General features: G+C 38.8%; 1 protein-coding gene across 1 annotated transcript; it reads left to right on the forward strand.

Moving 5' to 3' along the window:
* The first annotated feature begins 1,750 nt into the window (after positions 1–1,750).
* On the forward strand, positions 1,751–14,621 carry LOC136445922 (neuropeptide FF receptor 2-like). The gene is made up of 5 exons (XM_066444159.1): positions 1,751–2,012; positions 2,347–2,673; positions 7,771–7,867; positions 10,300–10,411; positions 11,120–14,621. The coding sequence occupies exons 2-5, from the start codon at positions 2,382–2,384 to the stop codon at positions 11,759–11,761; spliced, it is 1,143 nt and encodes a 380-aa protein (XP_066300256.1). The 5' UTR covers positions 1,751–2,012; positions 2,347–2,381; the 3' UTR covers positions 11,762–14,621.
* The last annotated feature ends 5,345 nt before the right edge of the window (positions 14,622–19,966 follow it).

Genomic DNA, 19,966 nt, shown 5'->3' on the forward strand with positions numbered 1-19,966 from the left:
GGACGAGAACTAAAAGTAAATGTACTTTCATATTCTAAGCATCGATTTCGCTGTCGTAAGACATTGCGTTTCCATAAAAGGTACTAACATGTAGGCTTGAACTGCGCCTCGGATGAGGAAGCAGTCAAATAACAGATGAATTGGCCTGTGTTACGTGGATAGAATATCTCACAAATCATCGCTCAGAATAAAGTAAAATTCAGGGCAATGGGTGGAAGATCAATCCTCAAGCAGGATATGTTACAAACACCGCATTTGCTCACAAGTCAACCGTGTCAGGGAAACTACATTGAGTGCGGCGTACTTTATATTTTCTCTCTGAAAACAAAGATAAATATTAGGCCTATTTCTAGGCTATGGAATACTCGTAGCTTTTCCCGAACAAGCAATATACATGCAGGGTTAGAGCGGAGGTCTCGTTTTACAAGTGCGAATAGCACATTTTCTGACGGTCATCCACGTCAGCAAACTACGTTGAGGGGGCGGATTTTACATTTTTGCTCTTATGAAATAAAGTCATAGTTTTGTCACATTTTCAGATTATGAACACTCGCAACTTACCTCTATTGACGATATACGGGCAGGTTCAAGACAGAAGTCTCGTTTTATTAGTGATATATCGGGCTTCGGCCTCCCCATAGAGTGTGTGGTCTGCCCTGATAAGGGGTTCTAATAGAGCTATTTCATCAGAAATAACAGGTTGGCAATTTGGTACAACATCATGAAGGTCATAACACTATCATCGTATAAGGCTATTGCGTATTACCTGGGGCCAGGAAGACGGTGTGAAATAAATTCCTTAAGGGTATTGGCGACCAGCATATTGGTTTAGCAGAGTGTTCGCTTGGCAATTCATCAAGGCGTCTGAGGCAAGGCGGATGGATAACCCACCTCACGACGGTACGTTCTTGGGAAAGACTTGTGTCTAGAAAGAAGACTATTTGCATTCATCACGTGAAGATTCACTCAAAACCATTAACAGAAATGCCATCTAGAGTGCCGGATCGTCTGGCCATGTTAACTACATGACAGATTGCATAATTGCAATATTCTATAAAAATACTATTTTTGAAATGAACGACACATGATTGACAGTTTGCACTATACTCAATTTTACGCCAGTGTCACTCAAATGAAATTGAGCTGATTATTCAAGAAACTTTTCTAAAATGAAATGAAGATGAGGAATAGAATGTATAGCGGAAAACGCCATCTTTTTGCATATCCGAAATATGTTGACAATATCTATGATGGAAACTCTCTGAAGTTTTTGGAAATAAAGATGTAATTTTCCCCCGCTTAAATCTAGTGTATCCTTGGTCACGAATAAAATAAAGGTGCAATTTTCTTCCCACTTTAATCTAGTGTATCTCTGGTCACGACTGAAATACCTAAGTGTGAAGACGCCGCTAAGTCGGCCTGTAGTCCTTAACCCTCCATCACCATGCCCATCGTCAGATGGAATTCTCAAAAACATATATTTAAGGCTCTAAAACCAGTCAGCGTGTTATAAGAAGTCAAATGTTCAAAGAGCAATGTGGATTTCCTTCACTACCTTCTCATCCAAAGCAAATGAACTGACCAATGACCGTATCTTGAAGGACTTACAAGTTGACGGCTATAAAGTGTTTCCATAATCACCCAGCTCTCCGGCCCGAACCCGAAATATGATTTGACAGATGAAAGGCACAGAAGTATCTTTCCCAAGATCCTTTGCAACCTCATTAGTGTGTGGTCCAACCACATTTGAAATATGCGACGTAAGAGTGTTGAGTCGTGAGGATTTCTACTGTAACGCTCGGCTGAAGTGCTCATAAAGCGTCAATGTGGCATGAGATTGAGTACTAGGAATCTTACTTAAGGTGGAGTGTGAAAAACTCCTCCTTGATTGATACACGTGTAACGTTAGGAACGGGTCAAATATCTATCAGCCCCGGCTCGAACATCAGTAGAGACGCAGACTGCATCCCAGAACAAGACAACTCTTCGCAAGCAAACGGAAAAATAGCAGGGTGAGTGTTTTGAAGTGATTTCATTTTCATTCACTGATATGGTGTTAGTATTGGTAAAAATATAAAACCGCTGCTCTGGTACCATGTAAAGTAAGTGTTTATGAAGAAATATGGTTTTGTTGAAATATCTACCGATACTTTTTCTGAACGTTTTATCTAAAAGGACATAGTGTAAGTGACAATTTACGGAACCCTCTTCATCGTCACTCATAACAATATTTCCTTTCTTTGGACAGTTTAACTCAATGGAACATGTTTGAGTTAAGTATGTTTCTGTATGTATTAGTTTCGATGTGTTATCAACAAACATTTTCTGTTGCTCTTGTCAATACAGGGCCTCACATAGCGGTCAGCGAAGAGTCCACCACAATGAACAACACCACATTTCCCTTCGTCGACAACGTCACGTACGGCCAGTACATAGTTATAGGTCCACCACCGAATCTAAAACAATCCGTCCCTGTAACCGTCGTATTCGTCAGCTGTTTCTCTCTCATATTCCTGCTAAGTCTGGCCGGAAATTTATTGGTTTGCCTGGTGGTTGTTAAAGACCGTAGTCTCAGAAACGTCACCAACTATTTTGTAGTCAACTTGGCCATTAGCGACCTGCTCGTCACCCTCCTCGGGATGCCTCTGACACTTGTGAGCGACATCCTGTTCGGTGAGTGATTGATGTTTCTAGTAAATATCCTTTTGCATGTAAAAGCCTTTCATGTATATTGTGCATCGCTGACGGCGTCTCTCGTCGTTACCGGACGAGTAGACAAATCTGATCACTTCCTGTTTGTTCCACAGACTTTGCCACAAATGCAATACATAAAACCATTGCTAAGCTACAAATTCTGTTTAGAACCGTCAAGGGTACGTGCTACATGTTATTAGATCGACCCGCAAGAAGAGTGGAATGGAGTGTATCGTAGAGTGGAACTCGTTGCCACCAAGTACCCTCATTAGATCGCATTAAGCAAGACTTATGGTTAGATGTGCAAAGATCATTCGTAGCTCTGGGACAATGGCAGCGCTGAGACGGCTGAGTTAAAGTCAAATGATAGTTGTGACAGGTCGTTCGGTGCAATACAACCAGCTGCGTGCCTGCGAACCTTTTATGGTACAAGGCAAAGCGGGTATCTTACTGGGCGTGCGGCACGTGTGCGACCTAGCTGCAACCGAGAGTTTTCACAAAGCACCCAACGAATTTCATCATAAAAAGCTACTAATCTTTTCACGCCCTGGGTGTTTCGTTGTCGTTTTAGTCATACCTGCACATTTTGCATGCTATTCTCAAGTCATGGGTAACACAAATTCAATCTAGATCGCAGCGAGGTCGCTAACGCACCGCATATACCCACTATAGATAAAAGGACTTCTCAGGTTCATCTCCCAATACCTGAAGTCTATACAACTATTGCCGTATACAGCACATATGCCTTAATTTGTGTAATCTGATGTAGTCCCATCTGTTAATGTTTAAGAAAAACCGTACATTATACCCCGTAGTTACCTATCTGATTTATCCACATCTGTCGTTGAAATAATGAAATAATTGTGCAACGATGATCTAGTAGGTGTCTACATGATCATGAATATTGAACTGCTCACTGAACTTCTAGACTGTTTTCTGAAGCCTTTTGAACTGTTTTTACTATGTTGAACTTAAAAATGTATTTTTGCGCACAATCCTTGTCTTAATGACAGTAGCAGAAATATGATCATATGATCTATGCCCAGCTGCAATGATATCATTATGATTGTTTCCTAGGGTATTACATAGATTTAATCGCGGTTACCCACTATGAGATCTTTTCCCATCTGCCCCTGTTTTACAGCTCATAAGAAGGTTGACTTGCTGTTATTTCTTTTGCTGACTGAAAAGGACTCAGTCAAGGAATGGGTTCTTTTATAGGAATGATAACACCGTAGGTTGATGATGAAGGTTACAGAATCATTTTACTGCCGTGTGGCAAATCTCTTCTTCCATATCCAGTATGTAGCCCAACGGAATAATGAAGATGTAGACTACAACAAATAACGTTACTTAGTTTAGAATGTAACATTTCAGAACTGTACACCCCGTCAAAACCGCTCATGACCCTAGTATCTCTTGCGCCCTTTGCGAACGTTTTCACATTGACACCAGAAGCTTGAATCACAGCATGTGGGGCCGCGGGGTCCAAATAGTGAACGGTCTGTCTGGGCCTGTTACACGGTCATGTATACCGTTGCCGGCGGGTCATATTCCACAGAATACTTCTTCTTTGGCTTGTCGGAGACATTTTCAACATAACCAGTCAATTGTTCCCTTTACATGAACTTCTATACTTTTTAGTATAACGGAAAGGTTTATTACCTGAACGTATATATTTTGTGTCAATGGAGACTTTTGTTTTTGTGATTGCTTATGGCATTAGCTTTAACGAATCGCTTAATATGACGTTGGTTACATTGCCGCAATCAAACCATCATCTTCAACTAAAAATGAATGACGTTCAAGACACATGTTTAGGGAACAATGCAAACACGATGCGAAAGCCAAAAGACCTCAGCCTCGATTGTCTTGGCCGTTTTCCAAAAAATGATGTCTTTCAAATGGCGATAACGAATCACGTCGCATAGCAAGATCAATCATAAAGTAAACTGACGCTACGATAAAATCGTACGCTTTCTTCCTGTATTTGATTAAGCGTCGAAAAACTTGCAAAACCCCCATTTGATAATTCAATGTTCATCATTCGAGATATTTGTGTGTGTCAGTAAAATTCTTCATCTGCCAAGTAGTCTACGTATATTATATTTCCATGACAATCACGCTAAAGAAATGTCGAGATAATTTGTAATATTACTAACGGCAACGAAGACAATTTGTTTTTCGGTGCTATCAGTGAAGACGAGCTCATGTAAGTCAGACGAATGTGACAGTGTTGGCCGTGTTTATCGAATCTAAAAGATACCAGGGAACAAACTGTCCAACTACACTTCATTTCACCTTCCGCAGTGTCAAATACGTTTAAAAAACACGCCCACCTTATATTAAGCTATCCAGTTGTGTCAGACTCAGAGTCATGCTTGACTAGCTTGTCATCTGCAGAAATTGTTATCATCCCGGTATAACCTTTTGGCAGACATGCACCAATGGTCAGGACGAAGCGAATCTGCCAAATTACTTTCTCATTACGTCCTTACTAATATTGCAACCAGCTGGTCGTGTGTTTATGTATCATTACTATTGACGTTCGTTTTAGAGACAGGGTTTTAATGAGTCGAAGGACTGGCATGGTTAACGTTAGATTCTTGAAATAAAGCTATCTTTAAAATCGTTTTCGATGACGTATGGCTATATGGTAGGCGTTCATATTGAATTCTAAAAAGATTGTTCGTAAAGGTCACACGGCTTAACCGTCTTGGACACACACGAACGTATGGAAATCGGTAAGCTTCATATCGGATGCTTCCTGCAAACGTTGCAATTCAAAATCATGCATTTGTTACGTTTATTGTGTCAAAGCACGAGTGTGTGATGATAAAAAGATTTGATAGGGTTGATTGGGTTACGACTACCAATAACAATGAAGCAGCTAATAAACATTTAAACACGCAGACAGGATATAGTCCTAAGATCATAATCACTCCTAGACGTCGTCACTTTTATTGAGTTTTAGTTCATAAATATTCAAGCAGGGATGTCCAATGCCTAGTGACGTCACTTGTCGTGAAGTTCCATGAATGCGTTTGGCTGATATTAAGTTTTAAACAAATTTAGTAAGTCTTATTTCCAGCTATTAAAACTAAATCAAATGTAGTCCCCCCTCGTTGTCCATAGTTTCATTTTTTTTTAAATTCCACATTCCTCTTAAATCACATTACCTACTTATTACTGACATTGTCACCAAAATCAACATGTTAGGACTTAGAACATTACCATATGAAATAGGAGCTCCTCACATTGTCACTGTCTTCTGTTATTGTTCATCTATTGCTATTTGCAAACAACTGTCGGGCAAAAATGTGAATAAACTGATCATAACCACATTTCGTGACAACATGTTATCTGAAAACCATGGGTAAGTGTGGGAGACTATGGGAACAAATGGCACTCATAAATGATTTATCAAACCACTTAAAAATGAATAGTCCATAAGAGACGAGTCGTGCGCACAACGTCATTAAGAAGGCAATTTGTTTGGTGTTGAGATCAATATTGCAGTTTGAAAATTCATGCAACAAAATAAATAGGCAAAACGTGCTCTCAAGTGCACCGTTCGTTGAAAGCAATGGTTGAGTGCAATCACGTTGAAGTGAGCGGAGGTGAGGTTTAGCATTTCCGATGTGGTCGTTAGGTGCAGTCCCTACCTACATAACAGATGCATGAATCTCTTTTTCAGCCCAAATTTGCACATCTTAAGGGAACATCAAAGAAATCAGTGTCACGAGCCGAGTTGAAAATGCTGAGCGAATTGTGCACATCAAACCATCAAGACTGACATCCTCAAGAGAGGATGATATCTTTCTACATTAAGATTGCCTCAGATGTTGTTGCCTTTTTCTTAAAGGTCGCGTTGTGTCTCATTAGGAGAGCACGATGGATGACTGTAGATTTTTATTGCTTAACGTACTTCTATACCCATTAATGATTGTCAAAAGTGTCAGGCAATGTCATACAACATACGTCTATCTTCAGGAAATGACCGCATAGGGACCGCTGAACGGGCGGAAACATTTTACGGGTTCCTCATATAGATCCCCTATGGGACACATTACCTGATGCAAATGGTGTCATTCTCACATTTACCCTTATTAATGTAATTCTAACACTGGGCTCGCATTACGAATATAAGATAACACTCCATCATCAACTCTTGGTCGTAAAAGATCAAGTCCCACTGTGACGAACTAATCTTCAAAAGCATCCCAGATGCCCTGAAAAATAAACATGTTTTGAGGCCTCAAAAAGGTGTAGATTGTACTCTCAGAATCCATCTTGCGAGCAAAAATATTTCTATATTAACTGACTAATGAGAATCATTCATGGGCTCTAATCTTTTAAGAATCTGTAAAAGTAATTTTACAAAACTTTTTTTCTTTACACTGGTATTTCGGTGATAGGAAACAAATACCTCCCTCCTTTAGCAAGGTCGAATCGCTCGGCAACAAAGCCTACCAGCATCGACTCTGCTCTTTTGCCCCAAGGTTTTAGGTATTCGTGACGTCACCACCAAACAGATTTCAGCCAACCAGAGGATTTCTACAAGCTCGTCTTGTGGATATCCGCAAAGCCGAAGGTCGCTGGGTAGCTTTCAGCCAATCAGGTTACGTCTTACATCGCTGCTTTAATTGGGTTCAGAACATAATAACGGCTGTTTGTGCCAAATAAGGCCAGCTCATTAATCATTTATGAGAAACTAATGGCTGTTTGTGCCAAATAAGGCTAGCTCATTGATTATCTATGAGCAACTATCAGCAACGTCGCCGATACCCAAAGAATGCAGAAGAGACTGAAGAGCAGTGTCGATGCTGGTAGGCTTTGTTGCCGAGCGATTTGACCCTGCTAGAGGAGGGTGACAAATACTTGATACCATCACAATTTCGTAGGAACTATTCTTGTTTCATTTGTAGTTTCTGAATGTGTGTGTTGAGGCGCAGTATTTGCCTTGGCCTGTACATACTGACTGATGGCAGTAGAAGTATGGTGACAGTTTTTGTTATATCTTAGCAGTCTTACTTTACAAAAGTTGCTAATAAACATATTTTCTAACCCTTACAGGTTGGCGACTCGGAGCAGTCGTTTGTCAGCTGACAACTCTGCAGGGTCTGTCATTGGCCGCCTCCATCCTAACACTTGTAGCCATAGCTGCTGATAGGTACGTGGTATTTCTACGCGTGAAATGTTAAACAGAGTTTCCTAACCAATTCTAAAACTTATGACCTACCCTTGCATATTCAGTGTCAAATCATTTTTATCATTACTTAAGCTAGCTACATCCCAAAAATCATGACAATAAACGTAACAGATCCAGATTATATGTTTTTCTCTTTGAAAGACACCTGCGGCTCCAAAATGCTGACATGGGCACTGAGAAATACCTCTTCATCCCGATACTGAGAGCCATCCCAAAATGATGACCAGAGCTTGTCGAGAACATGACATGAAAACAAGTTTTGCAGTAGTGCCATGTTCGAGTATGTCCATTGTTTTCTACTAACATACCAAACCCCATAAAGATTTTATCTTTTTAAAATTTTGTGTTGAAATTTGGAGATGATGTTTGTTCCGCATTACAATATGATCAATTAATCTCGGCCATCCCTTCTCAGTGGAAAAACTTACTTAGACAAGAGTCCCCAAATCTACAGGTCTGTATCCCTTTCTGTAGAAATATAATATGGCTTAAAAACAGAAAGGTTAATAAGGCCCTTTATTTCTTTTTCATGTCCGAAGCTAAATTATGGGAACCTTCTTTTAACATTCAGAATTCATGGGAAGACTATTTTAACACCCCAATACCCTGGCAACAGGTGTATAACTTAATATATAAGATAAGTATAGATTCGAAGACTCGTATATTTCAATATAAATTATTATTCAAATTCTTAGCATCAAATCAAAAATTATACACATGGGGACTAGTAGACTCACCACTTTGTAGTTTGTGTAAAGAAGAGGAAGAAACGGTTATACACCTGTTCTCTGACTGTCATATTGTATCAGCCTTTTGGACTCAAGTAAACAACTGGTTTGTTAATCATATGGGAACCTATCTAAACATGACAACATTTAGTATAATTTTTGGTAATTTGAGTAAACACTGTACAGTCCTATCCAATTTGTTCATTGTGTTAGGTAAAATCTACATCTTTAGAAACCGTCATTCTGTACTTAGATTGTCTTCCTTTATCTCCTTCGTTGCCGATGTCTGTAAGTTAGAATACACAATAGCAAAGAGAGGGGGGAATACACAGAAACATATAGGAAAATGGGGTAAATTTTATCTTGGAAACTTTGCATAGTTAGTTTTAAGATTGTCAAACAGCCACCAAGTTATCATGTTTTTCCTTTGTTGTGATCCTTTATTTGTTATGAGTTTTCTTAGGAAATATTTGATTTGATTAAGGATCAATGTTATCTTTATTTGATTGAGTCTGTTACCACAAGCAATGTTATTTTGAAGGTAACTTGTTACCTCTTTCTTTCTTGTTTGATTCAAAAGCTTTGTTAAGCTAAATATTTATGTATTTCTTGTTGATTTGCTCTACAAGGTTTTCATACAGATTATGATGTTAATTTTGCGATGGTTTATTTGACTATGTGCCATACATGTGTGTGTGTGTGTGTGTTTTCTGTTGTTTTTCTGTTTTTGTTATTGGAAAATCAATAAAAACAATTTAAAAAAAAAAAAAGATTTTATCACAACTTCTGGAGTTATGCCCACAAACGGCACCAAAAACACAACCTTCCTAGCGAAGGTAATCAACGTGCCGCTGACGGCTTATCTATACAGCCGTTTCCAAACGACTCAGCCAGGGCAATTTAGTTGTCAAAAACCTGTCATGTGCTTCCTCTTTGAATTATCGTAAATCTGATCGACGCCATTAAGCTCTTTATAGTTCGCAAGTGTTGTGAAAGTTCGTATAATCTGCCCAATGGCATTTACTTCCTTCTCTGGGTGGTTTCTTTTGATGAATGAGGGTTGAAAATCGGACGCAATCTCTAGACATAAGAGCACTGCACCGGCATCACAGTATAAAATTGACCTTCATGGGGATACGTGGAAGAGTCTATCAATGATTGACCATTGACTTGTACAGTAAGAAAGAAGGCTAGTAACTTGGCATATTAAACTATTACTGAAAATATACTTTGAAGAAAAGTTGATGTGCATCTAAAAGTGTACAAAGAATGGCATTAGTCAACCAACCCCCACCCCAAGTTGCTGCAAGTACATAAGTCGGTGCTTAATTTGTCTTTGTTGTTTAAATCATCAAATACAAAAGACAAATGATTTTTTGTCTTTTTCCAAAGAATTGAGTGGATGACGGAATGAATGAATGGATGCACGAATAAATGCACGAATGCTTTCAATTGACAGTTGCATACGACACAATATATGGCAACTATGACTAAGCAATCAATGCAATAATACTAGTATTGATCTTTAGTCCACTTTTCTTAGTTTTCTGACATTTGACATGTGTGACGTCAGCAGTGGATCAAATGCGCCCGGAAGTCGGTACCTGCTGCCGTCCTGCTTTCATTCTATTACATTACGTCGGTGTTTTCCCGCCCATTCTACAGATACAGAGCAGTGCTTTACCCCACCGCACGGAAACTCAAACCCTGCGAAGCTTTTGCGATCATCGGGCTCGTTTGGATGCTGTCTATCGCCACCATGGTTCCTCATGCTCTGGTAAACCTTATCAATTACTTGTTAGATACAATTTCACGGCAACTATTCTTTCACAGTTTTTTTGTTGGAAGCATGCAGTAATATCTTCATGTTAATGATTACCTATTCATTTCCACTAACAACCATATAACAACTGGCATGCATTATTTTTGCAAGAATTTGATGTCCTTGGATGCAGTAGTCACGAAAAGATACCAAATGTTGAAAAAAAAAATTTCATGTCTTAGTCATCAGAAATGTACGTATTTGTCTACATATCATTGAATGATAGTGATGCACTACAGACATGTGGGAAACAATGCGTTCTTTTAACACAACATCTAAGGCATTTACCTGGTCGACGTTTCAGTAGTCCCTCAGCCTGAAATGACTGTAACGTTTTTACTCCTCGTTGACAAGAACTCTATTTTTCTATGACTTTCCAACCTTATCATGATAAAGCTATTTCCTTTACATTGCATACCACTTGTCAGTTTTGGCAGTTAGTTGTAGAGACTATCATCCTAAAACAGTCGGGCATGAGATATCAGTTTAAAACTCAAAGCTCAAAACTAAAATGGCCCTTGAATGGCCAATGTGTGATCGACTGCTCCGAGGCCGACTAATGATGATGATGACGATGTCATTGGCACTCTACCTTTATATAACCTTTGCACTGTCTCAATATCTGCCGAAATAATGTCATTAAGATCAATCTTCCCTATCTAGGTGATGCAGCTGAAGCAGTACATATGGGGCGAGGTCATATTTTATGTTTGCGGAGAAAACTGGGGAGTAGGGGGTCGCGAGGCTTACACAGTCACCTTCTTCAGCTTGTACTACATCCTGCCATTGGTCGTCATCGCGATCCTGTACGTACGGATCAGCCTGCGCATCAGCCATCAGCCAAATCTCTTCGGCCTCAGCCACAACAAGAACCCGGGCATCTCTGCGCAGAAGCTGGAAGTCATCAAGATGCTGGTCATTGTCGTGATCCTGTTCACCGTCTGCTGGATGCCGTACCACGTCGTGTCGTTTGTCGCTGATTTCGGCGCTCTAACCCGCGAACAGAAAAACGCCGTGTTCGTTTACGCCTACCCGATCGTCCGATGGCTCGGCTACTGCAACAGCTGCATGAACCCGATCGTCTACGGCTACTGCAACAAGAACTTCCGCAAGGGGTTCAAGGGCGTGTTCAAATTCATGCGCCAGGAAAATACCGATATTCTAGTCGTGGAACCCGCCACAGAGATGACCACGCGAAGTGCTCGAAGAGCAAGGATGTCGGCTCTGGTCATACCGGTAGACGATGTGGAAGGTTCTCAGTCGCAGACAAATATTCAGCCACCGTCCTACACAAGCAGATGCTAAAACGTCAGAAGTTTTCTTTTATCAATTGAAAGAAGGTTTACAGTTGAAGAGTTGAATGCTTCTAACCCTTGTCTAGACATCTTTGGCACTTTTAGTCTAGCCATTGGCTAACTAATCCTCAATTTTCACTCTGCCATTAGGGTTCGCAGTCCCTTTGAAGGGTGTTGATAGTAGAGATAAAATACACAAGAAGTCATTATGCTGGCGCGCCCCCCCCCCCCACTGTAGTGTAGTTTAATATAAAATGAATGCAATTTGGAAATACATCGAAAATGTTCAAGAAATTCAATAATATCGATATCTAGCAATCAATAATAAATTCTTCATTTTTGTTCTTTCACCTCTTCTTCTTTGACTTTGGACCATGGACTGGCATTCTACGACATTAGTGTCCGTTTTCTGATATTTTTTTTGGTGCAATTTACAGCATTTATTTTCTCATTTTGCAGCTACTTTTTACGGTTTGCAGTTTGGCCGAAAAAATTTTTAAAGGGACGAAAAATTATGCGCCCGCGGATGTCATCTATATAATCAATTCAACATGGCCTAAGTCATTAATAATAAAGACAAATTTTAACCACAGTACTTGTTGAAAGCCAACCACCTTCTATCAGCTCAAGGTTACTGGAGGTGTGGCATTTGCGGCTTATTAGCATGGATATAAAGCATTAAATCACTTTGTCATCAGTATGTGTGCAGGGTCATTAGCCAATTCCATGCGTTACTAGGTTTATTAAGACCGTGACTTCAAAATGAAGTGTCAATAAACTCACTTACCACAGCGAGTTCTACAGAAATGTACAAAAAAAGATTTCCCAAATGTTACTTATTGTTGTGTAAAGCAAGTGCTGGCCTTAGGATAGAGTCAAGGTGCGAAACTGTGATCATGTCTGTACATCTTTCCTTCGCGTCAACATATTATATCGTGATATCCAGTGCTATTGCATATGATGATAGATATTATATCACATGTACCCTAAACGTTAACTGTCAAGTACACTCTAAAGATTTAGATTTTGAAACCTTGTGGAATTAAAGAGATAACCAGACAAATGTATGCTTAGTAGCAGGAACAAACTGAAGAAATGTGCCATATACATCACTGTAGAAAAGTACTGTGTGACACTGAAGGGAGCGTTACAGATAGAAAATGTTTTATATCGTGGTTTTCTATAGCTTTAACAATACAGTAATTATCATGTGTATGAACTATGTTGTGATACGTTAATGATCAATTATATCAGTTATGACCTTTATAAAGTATGAATTACCAGTACAAATGATGCTTTGACGACCTATGGCAAAACAGTACAACAGGAAATGTATCAGTTAACTTGCGTTGTAATTGCGTTGTAAATTTGATGTATTAATACTCACGAAATGTATTAGTATTCACGAAATGATATCGAGGATTTCCGCAAGATGGCAAGATAACAAAGAAAAACATAATTCCAAAAGGAGATTCAGAGGATAGAAGATTTATATCAAAAGCAGTAATGTGTGATTGGATAATGTAGTTACCAAATGATAGTTTTATCAATGATGTTAGATTCTAGCGAGATGTGACGAGTGATATTGTCAATTCACTATCTATAACCATCTTTATGATAGATGCTAGACACTAAAGATATAAATGCAAGATATGAAAAATTCATGTCAAGATAATCGTATCAACGAACAATATATACCGGATATATGTATATATAGAATACAAAACGGGGTATTCCGTATCACCCGAGGTACCAGCCCGACCGCGGGTCGGATCGTCCAAGGCGATCCGACCCGCGGGAGGGCTTGGACCGAGGGTGATGCGGAATACAACGTGTTATATTTTATTTATGTCATACCTTGGTCATATTCACCCGAGAAAACACACAATTCAATGCGGAACGCACCAGAAGTTGAGGGAGTTTTGTGTTCTCGAACAAGAAACTGTAACAACATTGATTCTAACCTCCGAATCGGGTATTCGACTCAAAATGCATTCGAAATATTCTATGGAAGTCTGTGTGATAACACTCCCGAACCCTATGTGATCCGGATAATTATCACACGGTCCAGAACACCCGTATCAGGCCCAGGCATGACATAAATACATATATTAGTCAGAACACCATCAAGTATCTGTTGAGTATTGTTTACATTCGACATGTTGTTCTTGTAATGTTAATACCGATTGTAATTTCGAAAAGGCTATCTTAAGCAGGAAAGCTTTGGTGTATTGAATAAGCATAAATATCACTAGTTCTATGGTGTGCACAATAGACGGATACATAAATGAATTGAATATTGTTGATTAATTTGTGAGGTAGGTGCATTTTTGTAAGAGTTGATCGAATGTCCTGTGATCTGTATTAGAGTACAGACAAGATATATGTCACTCATAGTAACGTAAAAATAATTTTATCGATATGTTGTTTTCATTTCATGCAAAGCATGCATGAGCAGCATACAACCGATGCCCCTGATCTTTATGGATTGGATTGTAGAGTTTCTGATCTTAATTGGTTAGATTATAGGGTTTCTAATCTTTATGGATTAGATTGTAGGCACCATGTCTACATTCAGTACCCATCCTGTCGTAATTACACTGTGCAAACGTACATTTACATCCATGACTAATGCGCAATGTTCATCACATGGCGTTACGCCCAAGACGTAATATCTGTGACATGCACATCTGGCGAAGTAGGTTAAGAATGTGACAGTTACATTTACACGCCCACACTACAAACTGTTGGGTTGCTCATCAAGGAGGCACTCGTGTCTAAGAATTGCCGTCTACCTAAAACACGTAGCAAATATGTATCTGGAACATATGTACTTAAGGAGGAAGAAATTAAATACAATTTCAATGTGATTCTGATAACTTTTTTTCAGTTGTATGAAAGGGATTTATAGAAAGATAACACATAGTATATGCTTTAATCATACTTTGATGAATTATGAGTTCAAAAAGGTACCGCGTACTTAGCATCACTACGATCCCCTGTGGATTTATTCCAGACACCATATAATGAATCCACAGACGTAGCCGGAAACAAAATCGTCCTAGCAAATGTAAGTTCTCCAATTATCACGTGTGGTGAAAATGGCAAAGACTTACAGCTTTTGATCCATTTTCAATAAATTCACAGACGTAGCCTGAAACATAACCTTTCTAGTAAATATAAGAATGCCGATTCACGCGTGATTAAAATGGTCAAGACTAAAAGCTCTTGCTTTCAATAAATTTACAGAGGTAGTCTGAAATATAGCTAGTCTTCCTAGTAAAGCTCAGTTCGCCAATTCACATGAGTGGTGAAAATGGCCAAGACTAAAAGCTCTTGATTTATTTTCAATTACTATTAATGATAAATTCACTGCGGGAAACATAACCTTTCTAGCAACTGTAATTTCTGCAGTTCAGACATGCGATGAAAATGGACTAGAATAAAAAGCGCTTGATTCATATCCCATAGATTCACAGACATAGTCGGAAACATATCCAATGGTGTCTTGAATGGCCAAGACTAAAAGCTTCTGATTTATTTAAAGAAATTCATGGACGTAGCAGAAAAAAAAAATCGCCGAGCCCTGATGTCAGACTAAAAGGAACATGGCTGAAACTGAATTTCGCTAAAAGCTCTAACTTCCGACTAAAAGACAGTGAGTGCTTGTCATACCTTCAGGCAAAGGATTGGTGTTTTTTTTATTTTATTTATTTATTTATTTATTCAAATTCACAGATTGCGTACAATCTGAGGGGAGCCGGCAACAGGAATCTAGTTCCTCTACGAGGCCGACTCCCCCAGAAGATTTACAAAGTTGAGATAAAAACAATAAATGAAAGACATCAAATACTGAAAGAAGTACATTAAAAAAATGAGAGTAATAAGGTCAAATGATAAGGAAAACAGGGTAAACGGTTAAGCTATGTCACTATGCAAGATGAGCAACGACAAGTGGTCGTCCAAGTACATAAGTTATCAACAGAAAATGTGTCACTTAATCGGGATCTATAATATGATATCAAGAGTTTTTTAACGGACTGTAGAGTGAGGTTTGAGTACATATGTTGGCGAATGTCTAGTGGTAAATTGTTCCAGATGACGGCAATACGACTAAAGTAAGAGAATGAGAATGATTCAGTTTTACATGGCCGTGGTACAAGTTGGAATTGGTCTGTAGAGCGAAGTGATCTAGTAGGTCTGGATACATTGAGGACATGAGAAATGTTGGTACAGTACACGTTGCGGAAACATTTGAAAAGAAATAAGATATCAAAAAGTTCTCGTCTGTAACACAATGGTAGAAGGTTGGTATGGGTTAATCTGTCCTTATAGTTAAGTTCGTAATCATTACAGATGTACTTGGTAGCACGTCTTTGAACACCTTCTACTTTGCGCTGATACAATCTTGTATGCGGTGCCCATACCTGAGAACAGTAGTCTAAATGTGGTATCACCAGTGATCGATACAAATTGAGTTTAACAGTAAATGGGGCATTAAAGCCTACTGATCTCTTGATCATTGCAAGTCTTGAGTTACATGTTGATATCTTCTTACGTACATGAGAATTCCAGGATAAGTTATGTTGTACATGAACTCCTAAGTCATTATAACTATCTTGTCGACTGAGTACAGAATCTGACATGCTATAAGGGTATTCAACAGGTGAAGTTTTACGTGTCATACTAACAACTGAACACTTAGATGGATGAAATACCATCTCCCAGGTTTTCCCCCAAGCCACAAGACGATCTAAGTCGGACTGAAATTTAAAACAATCAAAAATCGAGGTAATTCTTCTAAAACATTTAGCGTCATCTGCAAACATGGCCATTTTACCAAATTCAACACAGTCAGGTAAATCATTAACGAATAATAAAAACAAGAATGGCCCTAAAATGGATCCCTGGGGGACACCTGACAACACAGGTAAGTAATCAGACATTTCGCCTTCTATGACAGTTCTTTGAAAACGTTCTGAAAGATAGTCGTTAAATAAAGCAAGTAGTTGTCTGGAGAACCCAAAAGATTTCAATTTGTGTACTAGGAGTTTATGAGAGACACTATCAAATGCTTTGCAAAAATCCAAGAATATTACGTCAACTTGCCCAGATTTATCCAGTACTTCACCTATTTCCTCGTAAACTTCTAAAAGTTGGGTGGTAGTGGATTTTCCCTTGACGAAACCATGTTGAAGGGGATAAAGAGTGTTTGACAATAATGGATAAAGAGAGTTGAAAATACATCTTTCGAAAACTTTGCTTGTGATACATAATAACGACACAGGTCTGTAATTAGATACGGCACTCTTATCACCCTTCTTAAAAACAGGAGTAATATTAGCTTTTTTCCACATACTCGGAATTTTTGCATTGCTCACACATAATTGAAACAGTTTTTCCAATGATGGTGCTAATTGGGCTGCACACTTGTTTAATACCATCGCTGGGAGATCGTCCGGCCCTGTGGCCTTTGTAACTTCCAGGTTTTTGAGAATAGATTCAATGGTGCTGACAGAAAATGTAACTGAAGAGATTTTTGGCACACTAGAAGTATCAATCAAGTCGGGCAACGGGGTTTCCCCATCGGTACAGTTAAAAACAGAGTAAAAGAAGTTATTGAACAATTCTGCCTTCTCCTGAGCAGACTCAGCAGACTCATCCTGAAATTTCATTTTGTCTGGTAGATTTTTAGACTTTGTCTTTTATACGACAAACTTCGTCATCAGAGGAGCCGAGGGACTGTCAATCATTATGCAAATGCTTCTCTGTGACGTCTTTCCTCTGATGTTCGAGGGAACATCCTGCGTTTTGAACACGTATATGGATTTGTGTGACGTAAGATATCGAATGACATTTGAATATGATCTTTTCTCTTGGCAATTTCTTAAAACGTTAATGTTCTTGAAAATTGTCGGACCATTTTCTGAACAATCTAATTGCATGTAAGTCATACCATATCGCTGTTGCAATAAGCTACATTGAAGTTAGCACAGTGGCGAAATTTATCCAGTGAATCTATCTCGAAAAAAAGAGCAGAATCATACGACGTGTTTTTTTGTAATAATAATCACAACGCAAAACAGACATCATTAATAATAATTTGAGAAAAGATAACTAAGACCAGACTAGAATAATATAGCAATTGGTTTATTTAGATTTGATTTAGAATCCCTCAACATGTGATGTAATTCTGCAAACATGAGTCTATATTTCAGTGCTCAGACCGATTGCTGGCCCTTGCTCATCTTGATTAAAAGAAACCCAAGCAATATTAGCGACTGAAAATAGGACTTTGAAAGTCAATTTATTTATTAATTTCTACGCATGATTAGTTCAAACAAAAATATCACCATATATAGCGATGTCTATGATGCAAAAATATGACGTCGATGTGATGTGAGAACTCACTGAAAATCGTTGCCAGAATTCTTAGGGGATCATCGCATGGCGCATTTTTGGGCGGTTTTGAAATGCTCAAAGTATGAAGTTATTATGCAAATGTGCTAAACAATGGTTGTGAATGTCACTACCGGAACGATTTGAGCATTTTTTTATTTCCAATTTTCGGGCCCTAATATTGCTTTGGTTGCCTTTAAGGCTTTCCAGGCAGCAACGTTCTTAGTACATTCGACAACTGACAGCTTTCATGTCTTCAACTTGTATAATTCAATTGCCAAATACAGATGCAGCCATGAAATACTGCACTCAGAATAGATTACTATACAGGAAATGTATAGCACGGTTATATATATTGAAGAAATACATCGTTATTGAAGTCACCTTCAAATAAGTAAAACCATAAGGCATGTCCCTATATCCCTGTGCTGACAACATTACGCACGCATATCTTCCTTTCCCATTCGCTTTCCAATTTTACCCCGCCTATAGGCCAACCCTCGAGACATTTCGAAATACCAACGAGAAACAGCTTTTGACAGAATGCAGAGGAGATTCATTTCTGTCGAAAGTGCCGAACCGATTTTTCTTTGCGGTACAGTTGATAAAAAAAGCTTCAGAAATATGGGAGGCAAACATTAGCCCAGAGCGTGTGCGTAGTTGTAAATCCGTAGGGGGGTTGAAATTTTAGCGGCAAAGCTGGCCTTCCACACCGCCCGGATTACAGGACGACACGTAGCTAAGATCAGATAGATGAAAGTCAGAACATAATGAGGTACATGAAAGACTTGCATGGCAAGGGCTAATAGAATCGGTGGTCATAATCTCTTTTCTCTGCATGGCGCCTTTCATGGGGTCCTCTGGCCTGGAATAGATACAGCAACTCGATATAGTTTGAACGTGCGAAAGGAGAAAAATCATAGGCAAATTGTGCGTAAACACAGCAAAGTTATCTTGATTGTATTTGTCGTTACAATATTTCTCTAATAGATATAGTCGTGTTGCTGTCGTTAATATATTTGTCATGATTAATAACGGGACATACAAAGTTCTATGCATTTTTGTTCACAATAAATCTTGAGCCCTATCCCTGTTTGAATGTAACGTTACGCCATTGTAATTGTAGAGACGGCTTCATTGGATAGCATGCCTCCCTCCCTACACTTGCCAAAAAGTCCGAACTTCAGAGTTCTCAAGAACAGGGCTTATCTGTAGCATGAACTTTGGACGCAGGAAAGTCCCAGTATTTAGACGCAGTCTTTTGAAGTCATCTAGCTTCTAACATTTTGAAACTTCCGTCTGGTTGACTGTCAAAGTACTAAACGACTATACAGAGAAGAACATATGACTTAAGTTCCTTTTACTTCTCAATGAATCATTTTATTTATATGCTTTCTTCTTTTTTTCATTTGATAATAGGATTTGACTTAAAGATGTACCATCCATTTATATCAATAGTCTACTACTATTGGTTAAGCTACCTGGAATTCCTTTTATATCATATATAACATCATCAGTATCTATAGCTAACAGGATATACGTATCGTTCAACTGAAGCAAATGCACTATGACCATTCAAAGTAATCCAAGGCGTGATTGCTCTTGTCATGATCAAGGAGTGATCTATCACGTGCCGTCCATGTAGAGTTTCAACGACACGCAAGACGGCGCTTTTGCGTTGGTTTCTTTCTTACCGTCACCAATAATGTTACGTTTTCAGGTGCGTGTGTACGTCTGTTTTTTGTCTGTTTTTTGTTTATTTGTTTTTTTTTGTTTTTTTGTTTATTTTCAAACAGTATAAGGCGAGAAGTTGTGG

The sequence above is a fragment of the Branchiostoma lanceolatum genome, chromosome 1 (assembly GCF_035083965.1).
Source record: "Branchiostoma lanceolatum isolate klBraLanc5 chromosome 1, klBraLanc5.hap2, whole genome shotgun sequence".
Taxonomy (NCBI): Eukaryota; Metazoa; Chordata; class Leptocardii; order Amphioxiformes; family Branchiostomatidae; genus Branchiostoma; species Branchiostoma lanceolatum.

Coding starts and splice junctions, on each gene's coding strand:
- LOC136445922 (XM_066444159.1), top strand. CDS start 2,382: ATGAACAACACCACATTTCCCTTCGTCGACAACGTCACGTACGGCCAG. Junction 2,674..7,770: donor TGTGAGCGACATCCTGTTCG/GTGAGTGATTGA, acceptor TAACCCTTACAG/GTTGGCGACTCGGAGCAGTC. Junction 7,868..10,299: donor GTAGCCATAGCTGCTGATAG/GTACGTGGTATT, acceptor CCCATTCTACAG/ATACAGAGCAGTGCTTTACC.